The sequence below is a fragment of the Crocodylus siamensis genome, chromosome 3 (assembly GCF_052110815.1).
Source record: "Crocodylus siamensis isolate JL-2025a chromosome 3, ASM5211081v1, whole genome shotgun sequence".
In the NCBI taxonomy this organism is placed as follows: Eukaryota; Metazoa; Chordata; order Crocodylia; family Crocodylidae; genus Crocodylus; species Crocodylus siamensis.
In genome coordinates this window covers 202,481,282-202,508,511 of record NC_143397.1, presented here as the reverse complement: position 1 = coordinate 202,508,511, position 27,230 = coordinate 202,481,282, and the positions used below count along the sequence as shown (strand labels likewise).

At 43.1% G+C, this 27,230-nt stretch overlaps 1 protein-coding gene across 6 annotated transcripts in view; it reads left to right on the top strand.

Annotated features, from left to right (window-relative positions):
* The window catches only part of STAU2 (staufen double-stranded RNA binding protein 2), a 254,141-nt gene that overhangs the window by 9,493 nt on the left and 217,418 nt on the right, over nt 1-27,230 (top strand). For 5 of the 6 annotated variants that reach the window (XM_090040182.1, XM_090040178.1, XM_090040179.1 and 2 more), the window contains exons 2-4: nt 19,912-20,119; nt 21,225-21,355; nt 26,348-26,507. In XM_090040182.1, coding sequence (XP_089896308.1) covers nt 19,921-20,119; nt 21,225-21,355; nt 26,348-26,507 — 490 coding nt within the window. In that variant the 5' untranslated portion in view covers nt 19,912-19,920. Of the gene's footprint in view, nt 1-11,000; nt 11,658-19,911; nt 20,120-21,224; nt 21,356-26,347; nt 26,508-27,230 lie in introns of those variants that run through there. The other variant, XM_090040180.1, reaches the window with a different exon arrangement.

Below are 27,230 nucleotides of genomic sequence, written 5' to 3'. Positions count from 1 at the left end.
GACAGAATCACTCGGTGGGCCCATGGATGGCAATTCTGGATCTGTCCTCTGTTGTTGTTGCGGGAGATGCTGGGTGGAAGCAGCTCCACCTGGCACTGAGTGGCAGCCTGGAAGATGGAGTCCAGCCCTGTGGTGCTCGGTGGGCAGGCGGGTCTGCTTCTGCTCAGCACCTGAGGTGCTAGCAGAGGCCAGAGCCCTGGGGGCGTCCTCCCCTGCCCCTGCAGCCTGGCTTGCCCTGGTCCCATGCATGGCCCTTTGTCCTGTTTCTGGCACCCCATGTCAGCCAAGTTGGGCATTGTGGGGGAGAGGGGCAGAGAGAGAAGATGCTGCCACCCCATGTGGGTTCATGCTCCTGCTACTGCTCTAGCCTCAGCCTTGGCCTGGCTGTGGGGAGCTTGGCAGCCTTTAACAGCTCACCAAAACTCATTAAGTGGCCCTCCAGCCCAAATAATTGCCAACCCTAGCATATAGCATTTCATTTGTTTCTAGTATACTTCTTTTTTGTTCTTAGACTTGCACACTATGCTATGGATTTTTTTCCTGATATCTTTAGTTTTCCTTATCAATTTTCAGCACATCATTTCTAATATAATTTTTTTCTTACCCTGTTTTGTTATGTTATATATACTTTTTAATTTTAATCACTACTTGCATTTTGGCTACTGAACTAGGATTGAGCTTCAGCCTTTTTTGATGTTCGGTGTTTTAGTCAGCTAAAACATGAGGATATTTTAATTCACATTTTGAGTCTGAATGTTTCTTTCCTATATTTTTTGCACAAAATTTCTTCATTTGAGGAAATTGGCTCTTTTGAGCCCCAAGATGCTTATATTGCTGCCTTGTTCTATTATAGGATCATAGAAAGTAGGGCTAGAAGGGACTGCCCAACACCACCTAGTCCAGCCCTCTGCTCAAGGCAGGATCATTCCTAACTAAATCCTCCCAGACAGGCATCTGTCTAATCTGCATTTGAAAATTTCCAGGGATGAAGATCCCACAATTTCTTTAGATAGCCAGATCCAGTGCTTGACCACCCTCATAGTCAGAAAGTTCCTCTTAATCTTCAACCTAAATTTCCTCTGCTACAGCTTAAAGCCATTGCTCCTAGCCTTGTCCCTTATGGCTACAGAGAAAAGTCCATCTCCATCCTCTCTGTAATTGTCCTTCCAGTATTTGAAGACTGTTATCAAATCCCACCTCCCCCCAGTCTTTTCTTCAGACTGAATAAACCTAGTTCTTTCAGTCTTGCTTCCTAGGCCCCTAATAATTTTTGTCACTCTTTGCTGGACTCTTGCCATATCTGTCCACATCCTTTGGAAAGTGTTGATTCCAAAACTGGACACAGTACTTTAGGTGAGGTCTTACCAGTGCTAAACAGAGTGGCAGATTTACTTCCTTTTACTTCTAACTGACACTCCTGTTAATACAACGCAATATAATGTTAGCTTTTTTTTTTAAGCAAGAGCCCACTGTTGACCTAATTCAGTTCATTACCTAAAGTTAACCCCCAAATCCTTCTCTATAGTACTTCAGTGTAGCTAATTGTTGATCCTAGTCCCTGTCATCCATATTCAATATCATCAGGTTATAAACATTTGTCCCCAAACCACCACTGACACCTAGTGTATCTGTCATAATGTGACCTAGTATAGAGGTATCTTGCTGTAGGTGCAGTTTCTTTTCTTTTGCATTATTGTATAAGATAATTATCTATAATTTTTGGATGTTGTTTTCTAATAATGTATTGCTGGCTGCATGAGACCTCCAGCATGTTTCCCAAATGTAAGTCTTCCATAATGCTATTTGCCCTTTGTCATATTACAGGCAAATGTTGAAGGGTAATTTGTCCTGTTCTCTGATTGACTTAGTTGAGTGCAACTGACTCCCCTACCCCATTCCACCTCCTAGTCTTTCTTAGTGCATTGGTTCATAAGTGTTGAAGATCCATTACTTTCTTTTACTCAATCGGTCTTTCCTAAACCACAGACTTTTAGGCTTGTGCGAAGCAGCTAGTATTCACTTCGGATTTGGATTCAGCTGATTTGGGGGACAGTGATTCGAATCACTGTCCCAAAGCGATTTGTCCAAATCTGATTTGGAAATTTGGCTGCCACCAAATCAGCTGAATCTCCAAATCAAACAGGCTGCAGCCCCTGCCTGCTCTCCCAGCCCTGTCAATGGCTGCCCTGCCCAGCCCCCACTCACTGGCTTTTTTTTAAAGCCCCCACTCACTGGCTCCTGCCAAGCGGAGGGGCGATTCCCACTGCCCCATGCTGTGTGGGGGGCTCTGTTACGAGCCACCATCCCCAACCCACTCTCCCAGCACCCCCTATGGCTGCCCTGCCCAGCCTCAATCCATTTCTTAAAAAAACCAAAAAAACCCTCTGAACCCACTGGCTTCTGCCAAGTGGGGTGACTCTACACTGCATGGGGGGGGCTCTGCCATGAGCCCACAGAAGCCCTGACTACTGGTGCAGCAGCTGGTGAGTGGGGCTTTTTAAAAAAAAAAAACAGAGCTGGGATTGGGTGGGACAGCAATGGTGGGGGGGGCTGGGAGAGTGGGCAGGGGATGGGGGCTTGTGGCAGTGCCCCACCACGCAGTGGGGGGCATCGGAGATTGTACCCCTGCCTGGCAGAAGCCAGTGAGTGGGGCTTTTATTTTTTTTAAAGAACTGGGACTCTGGGGTCAGGTGGGGCAGCCATGGGGGGTGCTGAGAGAGCAGGTGGCGGTTAGAGGGTACTCAGGAGGGCTGGGGGAGTAGGCAAGGAATGGGGCCTGTTAGGGGTCCCCCCCATGGTCCCCTACCCCCTCTTCCAACCCTGCTTTTCCCCTGCCCCACTTTCCATCACAGAGTCCAGGTCCAGCTCCCTGCAGCAGCAAGCAATGAATGCCTGAATCTCCAAATCTTTTCTGAACTGATTTAAAGAGCTTCGAATTGATTTGGACCTTTTTATTGGGCTCCTGATTTGATTTGGATTTGGAGATTCAGCCACCGAATTGGGGTCTGAATCGAATAGGCACCCAAAGCTTTGCACAGCCCTACAGATTTTAACATTCCAGTCATACAAATCATGCTGTTAAGTTTTTGTCATTTGTCTTTTTTCTTTTCTTTTTTTCTTTAATTCCTATGACTGGTGTATAAGCAATTGCCAAATTTATTCTCTTCACATTATAAATAAATGAAACCAACATAGCAGCATAGTGACTTTGAGCCATGTAGCCTTTTTAGTATCTTTGCCTTTCATTTTTATTTTAATGCCCTTCTAGCTGGTTCAGTGAGTCTTTAGCAGAAGATTATTCCTGTGGGATGCAGGACATCCTATTTGTATGGTTCAGTCTCCCATTGGAAAGTGGTCCAGTGTTAAGTCTAGAACTTTCAGTTGTGCAGTCAGGAGTTCACCTTTAATAGTTTTTGCCTCTTGGCTGGTAGGATGTCTCTTGAATATCATTGGGATGTTCCTCTTCAGCTCTATTCCTAGGTTCCTGAAGTCTTCTAAAACCTTCAGACTTCTGTGGGATGTAGGGCAACATTTACTTGACAGGGCAAAATTGTCATAAGTGGTAAAGAAAAGGTAAAGGCATGTGTGTTCTGATATCTGTATCATCCAGTATCTTTTCTGTCTTCTATAACAGGGGTTGGTATTTTTTTGGGCAGAGTGCCAAAAAAATCCCAACACCTCAACTTCTAAGATGTTGGTGTGCCAGGGGCAATGGTGAGGGAACTGCAAGCAGTCTGATCCTTGTGGCAGCACAGCCCCAGCCCCTTCCCCACTGTCCACCCCGGGGTGTGGGCATTCACCACTGGCAGTGAGCTGGGCTGAAGCTTCATGGACCCTGGAACAGTTGTTTGCAGCCCCCCAACCCCAGCTGCTGTGAGGAGCCTGGGCTATCTGGTGGCAGGGGCCTGCCCAGAGCCCAGGCCAGCTGTGGTGTGCTGAACAGAATGGCTTCGCATGCTACACTCTGGCACGTGTGCTGGGGGTTGCTGATTCCTTTTCTGTAGTACATTTCAGTGCGAAATTCCAGGCCTTCCATTTTCTGTGACAAGAAAGCTTTGAGGGGACGCTACAGCCCTGGGTGGCAAAATTTGGCAGATGAACATCAGTTGCATCCTGTTCTGTTCCGTATACTTCCAAGGTTTGCCTCCTTAATTTGGGATGAAGTGGTAATTTTTTTTTTTACCAGGCACTTAGGAGGTGGTTAGCCATATTAGGTGTGAAGTCAGGCAGAAGGTAGGGAAAGTGGCACCGTAGCAATTAATTGGTTCAGCAAGCCATGGGCTTTTGTAGGCCACAGCTTACTTCATTAGATATGTAGGTTGCTGACCATGAAAGCTCTGAACCAGTTAGTCTCTGAAGTTCCACCCTGCCCTACCTTCTGCTAGGCACTTGTGATCCTAGATCCTGGTTTGCCTTAAATTTATAGCAATTCTTTCTGTGGCCATTTTTTTCACTGTACTAGCATTTAATTGACTTGTTTAACATTTGCATTAATGTCGCTTTCCCTTGAGCTTGGGCATAATTTAATAAATTCTTCAGAAAGTAATGAACTAGATTGGAACCCTCTTCCCATGCATAGTGGAAACTGAGTTATAGGGCTCCTGGTGATCTCCTTTTTATTTTTCTTATTCATGACTGCTTCCTTTTCTTCCAGGTGTCTGCAAACAAAGATCCAAGTTCAAGTGAAAAATTCCATAGCTCAAGGGTTTTCAACTTTTTAAAAGCATCAGGACCTCCTGGGAGGTGGCAGTGTGGGGTGATGGGTGGCAGCACTCCATCCCTGCCTTCCTGCATGTACCCCTTAGGGCCTTCCCAAGTGCCCCTGGGGTATGCGTAACCTCGGTTGATGACTCCCATCCCTGCCTTCCTGCATGTACCCCTTAGGGCCTTCCCAAGTGCCCCTGGGGTATGCATAACCTCGGTTGATGACCCCTACCATAGCTTTTTGGAATATCCTTGGCTTCCTTTCATTGTTCTTGATCAGAAAGTTCAACTCCAGTTTGGTATTTGTAAAATTGATCCATTGTTAGTGTAAACAGAAGTCATCAAGAAGTCTTTGTATGTCTTCTGTTGGTTCCAGGGGTCTTTCTAGCTTTAAGCTGTGTCCTGGCTTATTCTGATGAACCCACAAAGCAAAGGTTCATACCATCTGGATAGTTCAGGCTCTACCTTGGGGATAAGCCTACAGTGCCATCAAAGCCAAGCAACTCAAATAGGTAGCTAAATCTCATCCTTTCCAATCCCTTTCATCATGATTGCCATTGACATGGTCTGTGATTTTAAAATGAGCCAAATAAGGCCTTCCAGTGCTTAAAAATAAGAAGTTTATTCATCAAAGAATACTGAATGCTCTGTGACTTGAGCATGGACAACACAACCTAGACCTTTACAGGTTACAAATGAGGTTGAGTCTTGTAAATGTTCTAAATTGCATGGTTGGCCCAGTTCCTCACCCAGCTGGCTGATTTCCACAACCTTTTTAAAAATTCCTTATGGCTATTTATGATTTCTATGAGCAGCAGCCATGATTGCATCTTGGTTCAACAAGAATATCAACTTAAAATTTCTGATCCTGGAAACTTTATCCCACGACTGACACTAGTGTGACCCTTTGACTCATGAGATTGGCCAAGATAATGGGCCTTGTCATCTAGTTTCTGTTAGAAAAGGAAATTAATCATAGAATCAAGTATTTTCTTTGGTGCAGTGTTATTTATTTACAAGGAGGGCATACAAAGTTCTATTTTCTTGTACACAATAGATACTCTCTTTGCTCACAATGTTCGAGCCTGTATTTTCAGCCAGTCCTCTGCCTCAAGATGTTCTCTCTTTGCTCTTCTCAGGGTCATGTGTGTAAGTGCTTCTCTAACTTTCTGCTCGGTTTTTTTGTTTTGTTTTGTTTTCTGCCTCTGACACATCCAGACATGCACAGTTTCAGTGAGTCAGGCTCTTGAGAAACTCCTTAGTTCACAGGGTTTATATGTAGATAGGCCTTGTATATAGCCTAATGAGTTGAGTGTTGGCTTCTATTGTTTTCATGTCTTACTTCATAAAGAAGTGTAATTACTTTCCCATGTAGCCTGGGCAAAAAAGATAGCTAGCATGCCCAATGGTTTTAATGAGATCTCTGGTCTCCTGTATATCAAAAAACATTCTTGATGTCTTGACTGTAACACCTTACAGCACAATAGTATTATGCAGTAGAAATTACAATGGGGGTGGGGTGAGGTGGAATCTATCATGTATGTAAGTAGCATGCCAGATTACAGGTTTTCTATGTAAGTCACCTATCCAGCCCCGGGATCAGATACCAAAAAGCTTGTGTGACAAATATCTGTCTTTTTACTGACATGTAAAAAGACACGTAGTTCAAAATACTGGAACATTATCTTACCTGTTAGCTAAAAGCTGTCTTAAATTTAGTCTTTGTTCATAGATGTTATAAAACAGTTGCAACAAATAAACACCTCTGTCCATTCAGTTCACTAGGAAAGTGATTTTTTTTTTTCTTTTTTAAACCTTGGTGCCATAATGAATTACTTCATCAGCCTTCCCTTTCGAATTTTCAGAATGTCATTGTGAGGAAAATTTATTTTTTTTCACCGTGATGTAAAGAGAATACTGTTGCAGAAGGATTTTCTGTGTGACAGATGTAAATAATACTCATACTATTGTAGTCTAGTTCTTATTATAAGGAGCTGACATGCTTCAGGAAGTATTTCAAATGTGAGGGCTAGAGAGGCAATGTAGCCTCATGGTTGGAGCAGAGCTTAGGAGTTGAAACTGAATTTTCTTCCTAGTCGTCTTTCACTTGTTCTTTGGTCTCTGTCAAATTGCTTATCTATTCTGTGCTCTGATTTTACCTGAGTAAGTCGTATTCCTTTTCAGCTACATGGTGATGTTGTTAAATTTATTTTTAAGAGGTGTTTGGGGGAAGTTATAACAGGATTGCTTTTCTAGTGAATTTCCCAGTTGAAAAGAAACATTTTGCATCAGAGCTCTGCAACTAGCCAGCAAGATGCTACTAGCTGCTTGCATAGGTGAAGAGCAGGGGTCTCTATTATTATTGGCAATACTGTCTTTAAAAAACTCCTTTTACTTCCCTTGTTTGAAGGTACAATATGATGTAGTGTGAAGGCCATCCAGTTTCCCCCAGCATGCAACTATCCTGTTTTGGATCTCTTCAAACATAAATATGGGGAAAAGGGATTTGTAGATATGCCCTTTTGAAAGACTAGAGCAAGGAGGGCTGGCAACTTACAGTCCATGGCCTGGGGCAGCACGGAGGATCAGGTGCTGAATTAACCTGTGGTCCCATTTAAGTCACTTTTAGTGGCATATCTTCCTTGTGAAAATTTTCTGATACTGTGCTATCTGATGTATTAATAAGGCAAAATATTTGCTCTTCAGAAATAACTTTTAAGAGCCATGAAGTCTTTGTTGGTAGGCTGGATTTAGTACTGTACTAGTGGGTGAATTTCAGAGAGAAATCCTGTCCCTTTCAATTTGACTATTAGTTCATATTTTCAGTTTTTCTTCATTATCAGTTTGGAGCATTTTAAGATATATGTTTTAATAATTTAATGATTGTTGTAAATGTTATTTAGGTAGTTAGTTAAAATGTTAAACACTTGTTGGATTCTGTTGACATTTATTATTTGTTAATTATTTGTACTGTGGATGTGCCCAGCAGGATATAGATCAGTAAAAATAATAGCCATATACAGATTTCCCTTGATTTATGCAGTACACGCATTTCTGGAGAATGGTGCATATATCGAATTCACATTAAGTGAACCTACCTTATAACGTAAGAAATAGGGATAGGTTTCCCTGCTGGCTGCTCTGAGCGCTGGCTGAGGTGAGTGCGGACAAGTAGAGCTCCAGGCAGCGCAGGGCACTCACCCCAGCTCCGGCTGCAGCAGTCCCGGGAACTGCCAGCACTAGCTGCTGGCAGCTACTAGGCTGCACTGTGCCCCGAACTTCCTGGGACTCTGCCTGTCTCCACTCACCCCAGCTCCTTATGCAGCTGTCCCGGGAGTGGCCAATGCCAGCTCCCTATAGCTGCTGGGTTGCACCGTGCCCTGGTGCAGGCAGCTGGCACTGGCAGCTCCCAGGGCCACTGCAGCTGGGGCTGGGGTGGAGACAGGCCGAGTGCCGGGAAGAGCTTGGAGCCCCTGCTGCAGCCCTGGGATCTGCAGACACCACGTGCTTGCAGCTGCTGGGCTCCACCATGCCGGATGATTTGGGACATGGTGCCCCAAGGGAAGCAGAGCCCCAGGGGGTTTGGGGCATGGTGCAGCCCAGCGGCTGCAAGCAAGCAGTGTCCACCACTTCCAGGGCTGCAGCAGGGGCAGGTAGCCAGCTGCAGCTGGACAAGAGCAGGCTGGGACTAGCCCGAGTCTGTAGTGGCTGCTGTACCAAGTCTGCAGCGGCCGCCGGCCCTAGCCTGCTCTTGTCCAGCTGCAGGCAGCTGCCTGCCCCTGTTGCAGCCCTGGGAGCAGTGGATGCTGTCTGCCTGCAGCTGCTGGGCTGTGCCATGACCCAAACCCCGGGGGCTCTGCTTCCCATGGGGCACTGTGCCCTGACACCCCCCGCCCCGGCGTGGCACAGCCCAGTAGCTGCAAGCAGATGGTGTCCGCTGCTCCCAGGGCTGCAGCAGGGGCGGGCAGTCGCCTACAGCCAGATGAGAGCAGGCTGAGGCGGGAGGCCACTATAGGCTCAGGGACTCCAGGCTCTTCCCGGTGCTCTGCCTGTCTCCACCCCATCCCTGGCTCCAGTGGCCCCAGGTGCTGCTTGCACCAACTGCTGGCACCGGGGCACAATGCAGCCCAGTGGCTACAGGAAGCTGGCATCAGCCACTCCTGGGACAACTGCAGCCCGAGCTGGGGTGAGTGGTGACAGGCAAAACCCCTCAGGGTTCAGGGCATGGTGTGACCCAGTGGCTGCTGACAGCTCCCAGGGCCGCTGCAGCTGGGGCTGGGGTGAGTGCCACACCCCGCACCGCCCAGGCCTCCGCTTGTCCACACTCACCCCAGCCAGCCCTGGAAGCAGCCAACAGGGGAATCTATCCCTATTTGTTACATTATAAATTAGGTTCATTTTATGCTAATTTGATTTTGCAGCATTCTCCAGGCCTATGCTGATCACATATATGCAAATTTACCTTGCATATAACAAATTTCGGGTACAAAAGGATCATTGCATAAGAGCAAACCTGCATAAATCGAGGGAAACCTGTAGTAAGGCACAGTGTTTCTCCAGGATCCCAAGGAACTACGAGGCCATATCCAAGTAAGGACTTGGGCACCTAGAGCAGGAGGAAATCAGACATTAGTTGCCTGGATCCAAAACTGCACTCCAAAAAAGCCCTCTTCTTATTGGCCTCCTAATCCTGGAAGTGCCTGTCGTGTTGACCTGATGGTAGGTGCTTTCAGTTTTCCCTTTAGCTGGGTGGTGTTACCCTTTTGCTGATGCTGGGACACTACACACAGCAGAGAGAGCAATCTTTTCTGGACCAGGAAGCAATCAAGAGGGAGTGTGGCCTCCTAGACTGGTAATTAGAGCACTGCTGGGAGGTCTGAGGAGTCCTAGGTTCTGGTTTCTGCTACCAGGATTTGTTATGCATTTTACAGTAAGGAATTGAATAAAAAGCAGTAATTACCTGAAGTACAGGGACTGAAACTCAGCATTTCCCACCTGCCTACCGGATACATAGGAGAGGTGGAATTGAATGCGGTCAGGCTGAGGAGCATCTGAAGCTTAGGTCTCCCAGTTCCTGAGAAAATGCTGTAACTTGGGGTATTACAGAGAAAATTAGTAAGATGGGCAACATCTCCTATTTTCTCTATCATCTTGTATCTTTATCTTTAAGAGATTCTTGCTCAGTTCTTTTGATGAATTCCTGTAGATGCCTATACTCAGAAGACTCTTGCATCTAGCGCCAATATAGATGGGGACACTTCCCTTGCAGCTCTGAGTCAGGCACCTGTGGCTCATGAGGATCGAAATTTAAGTGTGTCCATTAGTGTTTTCTTTTCGTTAGCTCTGTGTGGCTTGTTCAGCCTGTGAGGTTTTGGGGGGTTTTTTTGGATTGTTCTTCTGAGGTACCTAGCCTTCCCTTGGCATAGTACCACGGATGCTTGGTGCTGAACATTAGGCTTTGGAGGGAAAGGTGCCTTTAAATCTGTCATTGTTATAATTCCAACTTGAAGATGCCATAATCTTTGTGTGCACAAGATTAGTACAGATCCTACAATAACTTGTGTGACCTGAGCTATAGGACAGGGTGCAACAAAAAGGTGTAATGAACAAATGGAGGGATTGGAAAAAATGAGCTGAGGATAGCAGCAACAGTAGGACACATTTTACATGAGAACCTTGTACGCACTTTGTCAATTCTGAGTACTTTAAAAAATATAAACAATTTTATATTATGTCAGTAATCAGAGCTAGCATCTGCTTAATGTTACTTTATGTCAAACCCTTGTTAAACTTCTACTCTTGCAACATCTCTTTTTTTTTACAGAACAGTGAGGATTGAATTAGCAATTCCTTAAAAAGTAAATGCAGACCTGTATGTTTTCTGTCATCTCGAAACAAACTGCTAAATTTAACACCAGGATAATGAAAACAAAATGTACAGTGGTTATAACTTATGCACAGCATGTGCATAAGTACAGAAAATATGTACTATGCATGCGTGGGAAACTCCAGGACAAAATTAGGTTTTATATCTACTGCAATATTACATCCTTGTATGGAGGTTGTGAGTAAAAATTAGGAATAATTAAGCCAATAAACTAACTCAATTCTTAAGGCTCAAAAACCTTAGCTCCTTAGTTGGATTATCTTCTAGGGACCATATCAGAAATACTCTATGAAGTATAATAAAAAAATCTTATTAATTTACTACTAATCAAAAAACAATTGTTTTGGAACAATTAGAGCACTGGAACTGTCTAGTCGGGCATTACTTACACAATCCAGTGTTTCCTTATGTTGCAAGAGCAGTTGGATTGTTTTATGCAAATTACTGTCACTGTGCCTCCAGATTCAGTAGGCTTCATTGAGAAGAATGGAATCAATTCGCACCTGTCTCCAAGCAGTTGTTTGAGACCACACACACATACTGCATTTACAAGTTTATATTTGCAACTATTAGCCCTACGGACCCTAAGAGATACAGTCAATTTGGATTTTCTTTAATATATGGAATAGAAATCACTGTAAAGAAAATTTCACCCTTCTTTGCAGCTCTAAAGGTTTTGTGCTCTTTTGTGTCACTGTAGTATGGGTGGGACTGAGAATAGGATAAACTCCTACTTCTGCATGTGCATGAAAGTGTTCTGGTTATGCCTTCCATACACAGAAAGTAGAGCTGTATCCAGTCGAGCCCACTGGGTTTGTCTTCCCCATCCTGTGGTGGAGGTTGTAATGGGGAACTCTCTCAAGCCCACTGGTCAGCTCAGACACTTTCTAACCTAGCAGAGCAGATGGGGAAGTGAAAAAATTTCCCACCCTGTCATGGGGCTTCATCTGTACTCATTGTTTCCTATTTCTTGCAGTTGTGGGGAATCATCCATAGAAATCCAAATGCTTCCTGTAGTCATCTGGATGTGCTTAGTGGCATACTTCTCACTCCAGTTCATCTGCCTGTGAGGGGAACTTTCTGCCTCCTTATACCTCCTGTAGCTTTCACTGTCAATTTATCTACTTGGGGACACAGCTTCTAGTCACCTTATTGCTTGTTCTGTACAGGGGTTGGAGGCAGTTACTGGCCTGATTTGTGATCCTTGCCCCTGGCGCTGTCTCCTTCTTTTCTTTGCAGTCTGTAGGGGTTCTGACCTGAAGGCCAGGGACAGACATTCAGAAAGCCTGAGTGTGAATTGATTCAGTCTTTGTAGGTTAGTCTAACCTGGCTAGGCTAAACTGGTTTGTAAGTGTACAGACGTCCCCTCTGCACTAAAGAAATTGAGGCACATGCCGCAGTGGCTCAGACTAGAAGCCGGGGGGGGTGTTAGAGCAGCCCTCCCTCCCTATCTACAGTGCTGAGCTGAGGGGGACATGGCCAGCCCCAGCAGAATGCTTTGATTAGGAAGGCCCTCCTGATCACTGCTTCTCTGACCAGCAGCGCCAGCAGAGAGTTACACAGCATTTACTTACACAAGAGGGAGTTGTACAGTGTTTATCAAGCCCATCAGCAAAACAAAAGGCTCTCTTGTTAGTTCAAGCTCTTCTTAAACAACTTTTCCAAGGAAGGAACAGAGCAACTTTACCAGCTACCTGTTGATTAGCTCCAAAAATCCCTAAGCCGACACTGTACTGTCTTCCCTTTTCCTGTCTCCCACAACACAGACCATAGCCAGCATATGGTATGCTAGCAGAGGGGAATTGAGCAGGGAATGGTGAGGGGATGGGGAGAACAGGAGGAAGCCAAGCAGATGCCTGCAGTCTCTGTAGGAGCTCCAGCCAGGGAGCAGAAGGGTGAGGCTAGCCCTGATAGGCTGGAGCAGAGAGAATAGCCCTGTCCAGAGTTGCAAAGTAGTTGGGATGCTGGAGGCCTCTGATTTAACTTAAACCAAGAAGAGGTCTGGGACACATTGCATAAATTGGTTTAACACAACTCAGTTAAGTCTGATACTGCATTCAACCAGGTTTATCTCAAACCAGTTTCAGCCATTTTCAAACTGGTTTATGTGCATTGAATGTCTGCTCCCCTGTACCCTCTTGGGCTGGCTGCACACAGCAGCAGGAACTGCCCCACCCCCTCCCTGAGTCCCCCTATCTTGGCTGGGCAGCTTGCCCTAACCCCGGTCCTAGCCCCAGCTGCAATCCCTCCCTCACTGCGGTTGCTTTAATCTGTCCCCCTGTGCCCCTTCCCTCCCCCCCACCACAACAGACTTACCAGTTGGGCACAACTGTGTCAAGCCTCCTAAAGGAAGCAATCCCCCATTAGTAACATTGTTCCTGTGAGAAAACTGGTTCCAAGTTACAACCTTTTGACTTATTATGCGGTTTTCAGGAACCAGTAAGTCTGAGGAGTGCCTGTATACGGGGATGTAGAAAGTAAAGCTGGTTACATGCAAGGCCTGTCAGATGCACCAAGTAAATGAAAATGAAAGAGGAGAGAACAATACTTTGTTTCCAAGTCTTTGGGGTGTCTCTTCACAAAGGAAAAGCTATATTTTTATTGCTAATATGGGACAAAACTGCTGCCTGGTTTTCACTGGAATTATTTAACAGATGGATTAGTTAATAGTGAAGACAAGGCCTTCAAGTTTTAAGACTCTGGAATCACATCTTGCAGCTTTAGTGATTTCAGTCATTGCTTGTTACAATAAAAATTAAAATCTTTCCAGATTTATAATATGACCCATAAATGAAACCTGAAAATGAAGCAGAATGCTAAAATAATAGCTACTTTTTAGAGTCTGTCATTGTTAAGGCTATTTCTGAACTTCACAGCAGTGTAACGGTATTAACATACCTATTGCAGTGGGTTACCAGAGCCACTATAACAGTGCAAGTGTAACTAGATGGATGTAGGTACTGGAATGAATTTAAGTATAATGTAGGCCAGGCCTTAAAGAACTAAGTATGGTCTAGATCAAGGGTTTTTAACGTTTTTTAGTCTAAGTACTTCCAGCGCCTGGACACCGAGTGGGGGGAGGGAGGGTGCGCGGCTGGACACGGAGTAGGGAAGTGGGGATGGAGCACCACCACCTCCCAGGAGCAGGGCCAGGGCAGTGCAAGGAAGCTCATCAGGCTTAGGTGAGGGCAGCAGTACTCCTCTGCTGGGAGGGGAAGCTCACTGGGCTGGTGTGTGGCAGTGGCCGCCATCACGTGCAACCTTCCTTGCCCCGCTGCCTTCGCCCTGGCCCTGCTCCTGGGAGGCAGCAATGCTCCGTCCCCACCCACCTGAGTGGAGCCCCTTGGACTGGTTCAAGTACCCCCAGGGGTGTGCGTACCCCTGGTTGACAATGCCTGGTCTAGATAGAGGTGTAGTGTTTTAAAGTCCAAGCCCAGATTTAGGAATTTTAGTATCTCCCAAATTTCTCTCTCAACTCTCAGACTACAGGAAGCCCTCACTATTTGCAGGTTTGACGTTTGCAGTTTCAGATGTTTGCGAATGCTGAACCCACATCCGAAATACACTTAAAGGAGCTCCTCGGGAACTCTGCGCTTGCTGCCACCGGGTTCCTGCCATCACTGTGACCCCCTCCCCTCCCCCCCAGCTGCCGGGGGCACTGCGTTCATGAATGCAGATGGCATTCATGAACGCAATGCCTTATTCGTGAACATATCCCCCGCGAATGGTGAAGGTCTCCTGTATTTCCTAGTTATCTATGCCTAAGTCTATGCTTTATTTTTACCATCCTTGTTACTGGGTAGTTTTATATCTTTGTTGCATAAGGTTATTGTAAAATTATTTCATTAATATTTGTAGAATACAGGCAGTCCTCGGACTCGCAACACAAGTGGTTACTGAAAATCACATCTTAAAGTTAAAACGTTGTAACTCAAAACCAATTATCTCATAAGAAAGAATGTTATAAATGTGCTTTTTTCCAAGAGTGAAAAAATCCAAACCATGTTCAATGTTTAAAAGGACACCAGCAGGAAAAGACGAACATTGACCATATAATACAAACTGTTGAATTGCCTATGCTTTGCTTTCAAATGTATAAAATTTAAGAAACTAAGTACATGTAAAGCTGTAGTAACCTTAAAACCTGTATCAGCATGAGTTACAAAATTTCAGAGATGTTTATATCATATAATATAAACCATGTAAATGTTGTGCTTTATTCTTTTTTCAAGAGTTACCCTTAAAGAATGGTCCATGGCCACCACCAGTTCTCATGTGCCATAAGTATTCTCAGTTAAAAGTTTGATCATCAGAAGCATGAAGGTTGTGAGAAAAATTGAGGGCTTTTATGAGTTTGCACCAAAAAGTTCAGGAACTACTGGTTTAGCATTACTATTGTCATATGTTTTATGTGAACATGTAGCTCACAGGTGGCTTTGTTATGAGTCAGTACTAGATTCATCTCTAATGTGCATAAGACATCTATATCGAGCCACTTTTTTTTTTTTTTTTTTTTTTTTAACAGAATGCTGCCATATAGATCTGAGTGGGTTTAAAATAATGGGTTCCTTCATGCCTTGTCACAATTCTGTCTTTCTACCATTAGTTCAACTCTACATATCATAATGAGTGTCACAGGGCAGGGACCCAGGAGCGGCTGTGATCTCCCCTGGTGCCCCGACCGTGCCAAGTTGCCGGTCTAGCACCCTTTCTCGCCCGCCACGACTTTGCTGTTTCTCTAAGGTTAATGGAAGGCTGCCTTACTTAGCCCCTTGGACCTGGTGCTCTTACTCTACCGGTCCCAGCTCTGTACCAGACAAATTTGGTGCCCTAACCCTATGAGCATCGCGTGCCTCCAACCTCCCCTTGAGCACGCCCCAAGCCTCGCAGATGTGCCGGACGTTCTCGTGTCTCTACTTGTCTTAGGGACCCCCTCCGGGGCCTCTGTATAGCTCGCCCTCTCTTTGGGGTCCTGTGATAGGTTTGCCCCCTCTCTGGGACTCCCCTACGTAGCTCGCCCTCCTCAGGCTCTTACCCGCGCATCTGCCCTCTCCGGGGCTTCTCAATATGTAGAAGCAGCGCCCCACTGGGCCTGTCTCCCCGTGCTCTCACCCACACGGGTTTCATCTCCTGCGCTTCTCGCGGTAGGTTACCCCACTGGGGGTTTCGTCGCCCGCGCTTCTCGCGGTAGGGGCTCAGGTGGCCTGTAGCCGTGCCTGGCTCCCTGACCCGTCTTCTGGGTCATATGCCCTGCTTGGGCTCTACCCCCCTCCCCCGATACTGCCCCACTGGGCTGGGGTCGGGACACCCCGCTAGCTCTTGCCCGATGTCGCCCCCACTGGGCTGGGGTTGGGACGACCCGCTACACAGCACCACCCTACAGCACACCACCTGCTGTGCCCTCCTTGGCACCAGATTGCTGTGCCCTCCAAGGGCACCAGGAACCCCACACTATCAGGGCGCTCCCCTAAGGCCTCCTCATTCCCCTATAGCCTCACCCGGTCCTCTGGTATAACAATAACAAACCAGGGAACATAAAGCCATAAGCCAACCGGCTATAACTCAAAATAAGCCGCCTGGTTATAACATAAACTGTGCGCCACCCTGGCTGTTCTTCACGCTTCCCAGTCAGGGTTCTCTCCACACCTTTCCCTCATACTGACACTGAGGTGGTAAGGCCGCTCAGCTCTGCTCTGCTCTGCTTTGCTCTGCAACAGAGTTCCTGCTCGGCTCGGGTCTGCTCTGCTCTGTAGCAGAGCTCCTACTCCTCAGGCAGTCAGATGGAACTGACATCTGGCCTCAGCCTGCTTCCCTGCCCCCTGGCGGTCAGCTGACCCAATCAGTTGCCTTAGCACTTCCACCTGCACTGCCCTGCAGATTGGCAGCTGGGTCCTTGTTACCTTTGCTAGTAGCGAGCACCCTAGTGCTCTGCTACAATGAGGATAATGAAGAGTTGGGGCATTTTAGGAACCTCCACAAACTTTCTGAAATAGCTTTTAAAAAGTTCAGTGCTATGATTGTAGGGTTGTATGATGGAGGCCTAAGCCCTACAAATGCACATGTGCTTAACTTAACATCCACTCCAACAGGACTGACTATGTACTAAAGGATAAACATGAGTCCAGCATCTCATAGCCTGTCAGGAGTGGATACAAGTGCTGTATCACACTGGAAAGAGGGAACCCTCAACACCACCTTTTAAGTGGCATTCTGAGTTGAAATTCACAAGCTGCTGGCTGTAGCTTTCAGAGGATTATAGAGAAATAGGGCTGTAAGGGACATTACAGGGTCATCTAGTAAAAGCGTATCATGTAAAAAGACTATTTCTAATCACAATCAACCTATTTCAATCACTGAATTAAACCATACTGATAATACAGCAACTCACTCATTTGCTGTACCCCTCATCCTTTTGTTAGCTGACAGTGGGACCTTCACAATTTTGATAGCATATGCATTTGCTTAGAAATATATCAAACCATTTTGTTGACATCTGCCTTTTAAAAGAACAATTGCATGAAGCTTTGATTTTTAGAACACTAAAAGCATAATTTTTGTAAAAAGGGCAAACAATGAAATCTTAATGTTGTTAGTTTATTTTCTGTTTCAATTTAGGACAAATACCAAAAAATAGTGTTGCTATCTGAACCTCTCTCCTTTGAGGCACTAACTGAACAATAGTAGGATTCAGCATTTGAGCTACAGCTGTGATCCACTAGCTGTATTTTTGTCACATCTAATACTTTGGTCCAGCAGTCTGTCTGTCTGAGTTTAGTTGGTTGTAAATTTTTCAACAAAAAGCATTTTCCACTGAAAACCACTGTCACTGAAAATAGAAGGCTTATTATGAAAATATACAACAATACTTTGATCATCCAGCTTCTCAGCTCTGGGACTGTGTTTCTAGTCAAAGAGAAAGTAAATGCCCTATGCCAGAATAGCCAGTAGCCTAGTGGTTAGAGCACTTACCTAGAATGAAGGAGACCAGGGTCCAAGTCCCTTTTCTGCCTGATTCAGAGTGGTTGAATCTGTGTTTCTAGAGTCCTGAGTACCCAAGCCACCAGTCTTTTGAGTTTCTGACTCAGTCTGCTAGTAATTTGAAACAAATTGGTAAATATTAATAAACCCAGAGAAAAAAGAGACTTTACTGGGGCATAAGCCTGGGGCAGCAACAATACAGGGCCTGCCATTTCCCTGGTCAAGGCCCTAATTGTTGGTTTAAGGACTATGCTGAGAAATCTAGGAACTTGATTGTTCCATGTCAGCGGGCTTTGCAGAGATTTTGTTTCCTTTTCTCTATATTGTCTGGAGGCAGATAGTAACCATCTAATATTTAGCTTTGTTCTTCTGCCCTTCTAGTCTTCTTTTTTATATCTCCAGTCTTAAGAACAGGAAGAGAGTAATGAGTTACATTAGTTTGGTGGTAGGGTTTTTGCTCTCTCCAGGCATGTTTGTCCATGGCAAAAGGTGGATCTTTCTTTTTGTCACTGAGGCTAGGGACAGATATTATACATACACCAGTTTAAGTGATCAGAAACTGCTTTAAACCAAATGGGGGAGAAGGGGTCCCCCAGCGGCTGATCACCGATCCCAGAAGCGCTGCTGGCACTTCTCTCAGTGGCCCCACTCCCTGGCAAGCAGGGGCCAATCTCAGGGGGTGCACGTGCCCCCCAGTGTCCCCTCTACACATCGTCTATGGCTATGCAATTTGGACTAAGCCATGTGGCAAGGCTATGGCCAAGCTCAGAGTACCATCCAGGCTCCTGGCTTCAAATCCATGCCTTAACCTGCAGATCACCATTCTTGAGATTCAGTATGAAATGTTATATTAGAAGAAAATTCATTTTCTGGTTTGTCACTGAGGCTAGGGACAGACATTATACATACACCAGTTTAAGTGATCAGAAACTGCTTTAAACTTGTAGCAGAACAGATGTTCAGTCCACATAAACCAGTTTGAAAATGGCTGAAACTGGTTTGAGATAAACCTGGTTGAATGTAGTATCAGACTTAACTGATTTGGGTCAAACTGGTTTATGCAATGTCTGTCCCAGACCCCTTGCTTAAGTTAAACCAGACTCCCCCAGCATCCTGCATGTTCTCTGGGCTGGGTGGGGTTCTCTGCTCCACAGCAGAGCTGGCCCCTCCCCTCTGTTCCCTGGCTGGAGCTTAGCAGAGACTGCAGGCATTTGCCTGGCTTCTCCCTGCTCACCCCCACCTCTCCCCCCTCCTTGCTAAGCTGGGTTCCCCATCCCCTCTGCTTTACACAGACACTTCTCAGCATTAGCTAGCAGACCACATGCTGGCTACGGTCTGTGCTGTGGCAGAGAGGACAAAGGCAGAATCAACAGGTAGCTGGTAACATCCCTCTGTTGTTTTCTTAATGGGATGATAAACACTGAGTTAGGGGTGATAAACACTGTTATCAGTTCCCTGCTGAGCTGGTCACAAAAGTGGGGGGAACCCCTCCCTAATCAGAGCATTCTGCTGGGGCTGGTCATGCCCCCCTCAGCTCAGTACTGTAGAAAGGGGGAGGGCTTCTCTAACACCCCCTGGCTTGTAGTCTGAGCCATTGCAGGCATGTGCCTGCAATTTTGGGCTGTCTGTACAGTTATAGACTGATTTAGCCTAGCCAGGTTAGACTAACCTGCAAAGACTGAATCAATTCAGACTCAGGCTTTTTGAAGCTCTGCCCCTAGCCTATGAGGTCAGGGTTATAAGAATCAGCGTTTGTAGAAGCAAATTTCGTAGCCAGACACTGGCCACTGAAAAAGCTACAACATTGACAATGTCCCCAGCGAAACCAGAAAATGAATTTTCTTCTAATATAACATTTCATACTGAATCTCAAGAATGGTGATCTGCAGGTTAAGGCATGGATTTGAAGCCAGGAGCCTGGATGGTACTCTGAGCTTGGCCATAGCCTTGCCACATGGCTTAGTCCAAATTGCATAGCCATAGACGATGTGTAGAGGGGACACTGGGGGGCACGTGCACCCCCTGAGATTGGCCCCTGCTTGCCAGGGAGTGGGGCCACTGAGAGAAGTGCCAGCAGCGCTTCTGGGATCGGTGATCAGCCGCTGGGGGACCCCTTCTCCCCCATTTGGTGATCGCCTGCTGGTGCCCAGTTGCCCATGCACATAGCATCACGATACCTTAGTTTTCTTATCTGTAAAAGGGGGATTAATGCTTGCAAACAGGTTTGTGATCCTTGCTTGAAAGTTGCCATAGCAGTGTAAAGTATTAATTAATATCAACCCTTCTATTTTGGCTTTCAAGAGGATTAAGGCATTTTGCTCATAAATCTTTGTTTGTTGCAGTGATAAGCAATGGCACAAGTTAAAATGCAGGCCCCAGCAAATCTTCCTGGACCTCCCCTGTCCCCTATGGTGCTACCCCCATCAGTAACAACTACAAATTCACTGGGTCTTCAATCATCAATGAATGGATCCATTTCAGAATCAGCTGCTGGCTGTAACAGTCCTACAGCTGGCCTTATAGATTCTGCGCCTTCTAGCAACTCACCAGGTAAGGAGATGTTTGCTTTGGATATATTTTCTTTCTTGTGCAAGTGAATATACCCAGTCAGTTTATAATAGCAATGCATTAGGTCCTAAAGAGAATAAAACTAAACATACAGAATTCTATAGAATAACATTTTATCTAAAAAAGATTGTTTACTGAATTTCATTTTAGTTGAATTCAGATTTACAGTAGAGTGTTTTTATGTGACACGGGGCCCCAGAAACGAACATACCTATTTTGCCACCTCTTGACTCTATCTTTTATTGAGAAGTTATAGTACTGCAGGAAATTATCCAAGTGTATTTTCCTTTCCTAGGACAGAATGTTTTCAGTCTATTTGGCAGCAAATGGTGTTTCCTTTGTAGCCTAATAAATGCTGTACTTCCTATTCTCATTTGAATATAAAATGCAGGAGATGTTTGTGTTCGGGATAGATACAAAAAAGATGAAAGAAGTAATAGGAAGATAAAGTATTAAAGAAATGTAGAGCAAATACATCGATTAGGTTTAGGAAAACATGAGAGAATTCCTAGAAGGAATGAAAGGATGAAAGCAAAAAGTTGTACATAGAGCCACTTTAGTAATAGCAGTCAGAACTGAAAGACAGTCTGAAAGAAAGAGGGTAAAACGATGAAGGGACTCATCAGCTGTTTGTATTCTGCAGACTTCTTGCTACCCACAGTTGTTTAGAAGCGTTTAGAAATTACACTGAGAGGGCAGTTTATTCCATTCAAGAATAATACCAGACTAATTTTCAGTAACGTCGTAGAACAAACAGAATATGTCTGTAGAATATGTAAATGTTTTCAAATACTGACCTCCTTGTAAGGGAGATTTTTTATTAGTTTTTTTTATTTCAATTGAAATTGAAATGGTCAAATAAAAATATATATTAAAAATTATAAATATGTAACTAGTATGTAAACATATTATTAAAATGCAGGTTTAATGTCCTGAAACCATTTTGTCATTAAATACTTTTGTATTTAGCAGAATTTTTTTAGCCAAATATTTTGCTTTACTAAGCATACTACTTGTGCAAAGTTTTACGAAGTGTGAATGAAGAATGTGTTACTCCACAAAAACTTTACAGACTCTTTATTTACAGCTCTTCTCCAAGATAACATGGCAAACCCCAAAGAGAAAACTCCAATGTGTCTGGTAAATGAGTTAGCCCGTTTCAATAGAATTCAACCTCTGTATAAGCTTCTGAATGAAAGAGGGCCTGCTCATGCCAAGGTAAGGTTACAGTTCCAGGATAAGAGCCATACCTTAAGTTCTGAACAGATAATGTCATGGTTTAGATAAGTGTGCTTCTTGAATACAGTCAGGTTTATAGTATGAAGGGTCTGTCCTGTTTTTGCTTTGGTTTTTTTTTGTGGTTTTGTTTTTTGTCTGTTATACCTTGAAGAAATATTTCTGTGTCCCTGATGATGCGCTGAAGACCATTTTCAGTATCCTTTCCTTACTTGTAGAGGTCATGCTTGTTGGCCTTCATCTTCTCTTAAATGTATTTTCAGAATCTGTCCTTAATCATTCAGTGGTGAGGTGCCTACAGCATACCTTCCTCTCCAAGCCTGAGTGGTCTGCCTCAGCATTTTCCACCCACATCTCTTCTTGTAGTCCAGAGCATTGCTAATAGTTGTGAAGACCACTTGCTAGGCTGGTCTTTTTCTATTTTATTATAATCACTAATATGTTTGGTTTTGTTTATATAGATGTGATTCTATTGATTAGCATATCTTCTGCTTACTTACATCCATGCGTCTTTAAAGCAAAACATATTTATTACTTTATTTACCTTTAAATAGAGTGTAACCTTGTAGGCTAGGGACAGAAATCACACAAAATGATACAAGTGACTGGAAACTGGTTCAGATCTTTAACATAACAGAAGTTCAGTGCACATAAACGATTTTCAAAATGGCTGAAACTGGTTAAGATAAACCTGGATGGCTGTAGTATCAGACTTAACTGATTTAGGTTAAAATGGTTTATTGAAATTCTGTCCCACATCCTCATCAGATTTAAGTTAACTCTCAGTGCCTGAGCATCTCAGGATGCTTTGCACCTCCCCTGCAACCCTTTCCGCCCCCACACTTTCCAGGGTGGGCGGGCTAGCCTTGACCAAAGCTGTCTGTTCCAGCCAGGCAGGAAGGATTGCTTTAGCACCTCCTGGTTTCTGGCCTGAGCCTCTGCAGGCATGTGGCTGCATTTCTGGAATGAAAAGTGTATGTGTGTTCATTTGCTTATCAGTTCAATCTATGCAGCTTAGACTAACCTGTGAAAATTGAATTGATTCAGCCTTGGGCTTTTTGATTTTTGTGCTTAGCCATAGAGCCCCACTGTGATATGGTTCCTAATATAATACGTTAAAATGCATAATGAACTAGCCATTCATTTTAGACCATTCTCACACCCTGTTTTATTATCCATCTACAATCTGTAAGAAATGAAGGTGGTTTCTTAAGGTATGTACTGACATGAAAGGATTTTCATTTCTTTCTTCATAAGAGCAAACTCACGAGAAACATGATGGAAAAATTCAGTTCCAGAGAAAAAATATACTCAAGAAACATCTTCTCTTTAATCTGCATCTTCAGAGGAAAGAAGTTCGGCAAAGAAAATTCTTGTTAATTACACTGAATCTAATGCTACAATTTGGTTCACCTTTCCTAGGAAGTTCTGTGCATCTTCTGCACTTGGGTATCTGCTGCACTTTGTGTAATTTGCCCAACAAAGTGTCTGCAAAGTGCTACCTTTCTGACTTTGCTGATTTGCTCTTGCTTTGCTGCGGTGGAAATATGATGGCCCATGGTGCAGGGCATGGTGAATCAGAAGGTCCTCAAGTTGAAAAAATCCTGCCCTTCCCAGGAGGCACTTCGCATGGCTTTTTGCTATTTCTGTTTTTCTCCCAGTACATCTGCTCTGTCTTCAAATGTTTCACTGTCAGTTCTCCTGATTACATTGTTCTACTGCTGTGCTGCTTCTGCATACAAGAGTTCAAAAACATGTCAAGGTGCAAAATAGTTCATATATGTACATTTTAATATTTTTACAAAATTGCTGCTAAAGAATAACTGGGGTCTATTTTAGATTTTTGTATCTTTGGCCTCAGTCGCTTTTAGGAATCCAAGTGTTAGCACAACAGAGACTAATGGTAGTGGCTGAAGGTTCTGCATTTCTTTTAGAACACAGAATTTTTGAAGCTCCTCTGAGCAGATGCTCAGGTGTACAATTTCTTAGAATGGAGCTATGTTGACTATTAAGTGCATCTTTTAGTCTACTTACTAATTATATTTATAATTAGTGTGCTCGATGCTTTGCAGACTAGCTTACTACACAGAAGACTTAGGCTTTTAAGTTTAGACCTAAAATATAAAAAGGAGGAATGTGAAGAAGAACCAAAGATGACATTAATGATCTTAATAATATAATCTTTGATTCTCTTTGCCTTCTTGAGGAGATCAAGTCTAGCTGGTAGCTGCATAGCTTTGGCCACAGTAAACAGGTGTACGCAGGGTTTTATGACACTGTAACCTGTGGTGTATATAGTGTTACTACTAAACATGATGCTCTACAATTGGTAATATATACTAAACAAAACAAAGTTTCTCTTTAAAAAAAACCAAAAAACTTAACAGCCTCAAAACATGTAACTGTTGTGCTCCCTATTATGGGACTTCCTGCATAGTGTACCTCACATTATTTTCTTAAATTTTAGATGCATTTGTTGCCAGACTTGTACAGTGGCCAGAAGTGGTAGTAAATCCCGTGTTTCCTGTATTAGTTATTCTGCTTTTCTTTTTTGAGCAAGTTATTGTCAACCATTGTGAGATCAGACATAAGGAGGAAAAAGACATCTAAGCTGCCAGAAAGCAGGAACTGTAATCTAGTTATGATTTTTAGAAGTTGCCACTTCAGAGGGCCTTATCAGTGTGTGAGTGGTAACAGTGCCTTCCATACTCACGTTCTTTAGTGCAAGCAAATTGGAATGCCTTCGAGATCCTGAAATGCTTATGGAGCTTCTTAGTCTGAATCAGGCTGTTGAAATTTCCACTTGTCCCATGCTTCCATGTAATTGAGGTCTTAGGAGATACACTGTAATAAAGAAGAAAGGAAAAGTAGATTAGGCAGTGGTGCAAGGAAATGGGAGGGAGTTAAGCGACTTAGCCCCTGGAAAGATAGGGAGAGGAGAGAAAGCTCTCCACAAAGATATAGCAGACACTATATAGGAGGAAAGATTCTTGAGGGCTGAGGGAGACTGACTCTGTAAAGACAGTGGAGTGAAACCCCAAAGTGAGACAAGATTTCCATTTCAAGGTTCTTGGCCTCATGTAATCAAGTTAGATTTAGGAAATAAATCAGAATATTACCCATAATGCATATTAACCCGTTGCAAAAACTTCATCTTTGGGGCTTCCAGACTTCTGGACTACAATTTACTATTTTACACTTCGGGTTTTTTGCCTAGTTTCTCTCTAATTAAATGTCCATTTCCTCTTCATTTTTTGTAGGAGGTTTCTATAGGAGGGGCTTAAACCTGCTGAATGAAAAAGTTGCATCTGCAGCTATAGCAGTTTACTGAGTTTACCCTATATTATTTTGAATTCTTATATCATAACACCAGGAGTGTTGGATAGAAAGAAGGAAAGGGAGAATATCTAGATTAAGAAGAAGACCATTACCAACTTGGTATCTTTTCACAGGAATCTGAGAATTGGTCTTCTATAAATATGTTACATTGATACATTCTTATGTAGTACAGAATATGTAAACTCTAGGTCCAGAAAAAAAATTTAAGTTCTTTTGACAATGAGGGTATGTATATATATTAAGTTTATGTAAAAATGTTGTTTATTGGCTGGTCAATATCTTAAAATAAGCATATGAAAGTTTAATCCATAGTTAGCATTCTGTTACTATTTGTGTTTAATAGAATACAAAATTAATGACAGTTTTGGGGGGTTTTTGGAGGGTTTGTGGGAGTTTTTTTGCCAGTAATTCTCCTTAGAGCTGAGAGGAGTTATAATTCTGGGACATGAGCTAAGATGCTCAGTTATGTATAGGGGCACATTTTAAAGCTGGGCTTAAAAGAAAATGCACTTTCAGATTCAATCTGCCTGCTAATACAAATGTAATATCAAGATGGACTGTTAGATAAACATTCAGCTGTGTTTGAGAGCATGTGTATATATTTTGTAAGTGCCACGTCCATTGCATCTCTGAATATATTACCCATGATCTATCAAATTGAACTCACTTTAGAAATACCTGGATAAGCTAACCAGTGAAACAGCACTTTAGTTAACATTTAGTCTCAGCTGTGTATAAATCTGTGAATCTCCAAAAAGGTAGTATGCTCATTGAACATGTATGCTGTCATCAGAAAGCTAAAATTTAATTTTAAGCTGCATAAACTTAAGCAGAGCACAAATATTATTATATCCTCATAATGGAAATATTGTTTCATATTTTAAATATACTTTAATACATCTTTTTCATGGTTTATAGAGCTTGGATAATCTTTTTTGATAATTTATTTGCTTGGAACAGTTCTTTATTGCTGATATTTAATTGTTAGAATTGGTCAATAGCTAATTCTCTTATATTTATTTTCTCCTGAACTTAATTGACAAACTTGTGTTAAAAATCTTAATTTAAAAGGCAAAACTTTTTATTCTTATATGTTTTATGTTGTTGAACAGGTACATTGGTTGCTGTGGCTTTTACTCCAACATGCTTTCTTTTTGGAACATGAAGTGATTTAGAACCATACTTCACTACAGAGCTGATTTTTTTCACTGCCTTGAATCCTGAATAGCCATGAAAAACAGATATAATATGATACTATTCATTGGGTAGCACATTGCACCCACTTTGCACCAGTGTGAATGACTGGTTCAAGGCTGTCAAGAGTCAAGCTCATAAATTTAATTTGTATATGCCTCAGAATAGAAGACTGATCCACTTGTTGCTCCCAAATCTTACAACCCTTCATTTGTGACAGTTGGTGTAATGTTATGCTTTTTTTTTTTTTGTCTTTTTAAATTGAAAGAGGACAAATGTAGCCCCCTGATAGGCTTGGGAACCCAGCAGCTTTAACGAAAACCCTATGCAGAATTTGTTCTAAAGTTTTATAACAAATAAACGAACATAATATAATATTCTGTAATAATCTTGACATTGGTAATAATCTTCCTAGTGTTTACCTGTTCTTTGTTTTTGAAGATGTTCACAGTACAGCTGACTCTTGGTGAGCAGACTTGGGAAGCTGAAGGAAGCAGTATTAAAAAGGCTCAACATGCTGCTGCTAGCAAAGCTTTGAATGAAACAACCCTTCCCAAACCAACTCCTAGACCACCGAAAAATAATGTTAACAATAACCCTGGTATGAGATGAGGCTTGTTTTCTTTTTAATGTATATTTTAATATACTTGGGTTTGACATATTCGCTTTTTTATGGGGAATTTCATAGTAGGTCTCAGTAGATTGGGAAGATGGGAATGAGCCAACCTATACTAAGGTTAACATCATAAAATTAAGAATCTTATAGTAAATATGCATGGTAATTCTTTTCATCTGTCATACCAGAGGCTGTTGAACAGCATGTCAGTACTTTTACAAGACTTAGTTTTTGATAGCAAGATAAAAGCCATTTGTGGCCAACAATAGCCAGGCACAAAATAACTTATTGAAGTGACCATTTTTACTCCAGTAAAAAAATTATTTGTTAGTTTCAGTATTTAAACTTGTTTTCCAGTAAGAGCCAGTTTACCCAATTTACTCCAATAAAATGTCATTGAAAGTTCAGTTGGAAATCTGGGCACAGAAACCTTCTGTAGATAGGTTCCTACCTAATAGATTTTCTGCCTCGTAACCTAAAATATTTTTTCAGTGTAGTTATTTGAATAAGCTAAAGGATATTTATGGAATCACATGACCTTTACTTTGCGTCGCATACTATGCATGCAGCATATGCTGCTGTACTTAAGAAAAGAAAATATTGAAATCAGAAATGCATCCTGCCGTGCCTACAGTTCACAATCTCTGTTCAGTGACTTGCTCTGCAGCTTTTTGTTTGATAAAATTATATAATTTTTTCCCTTAACTG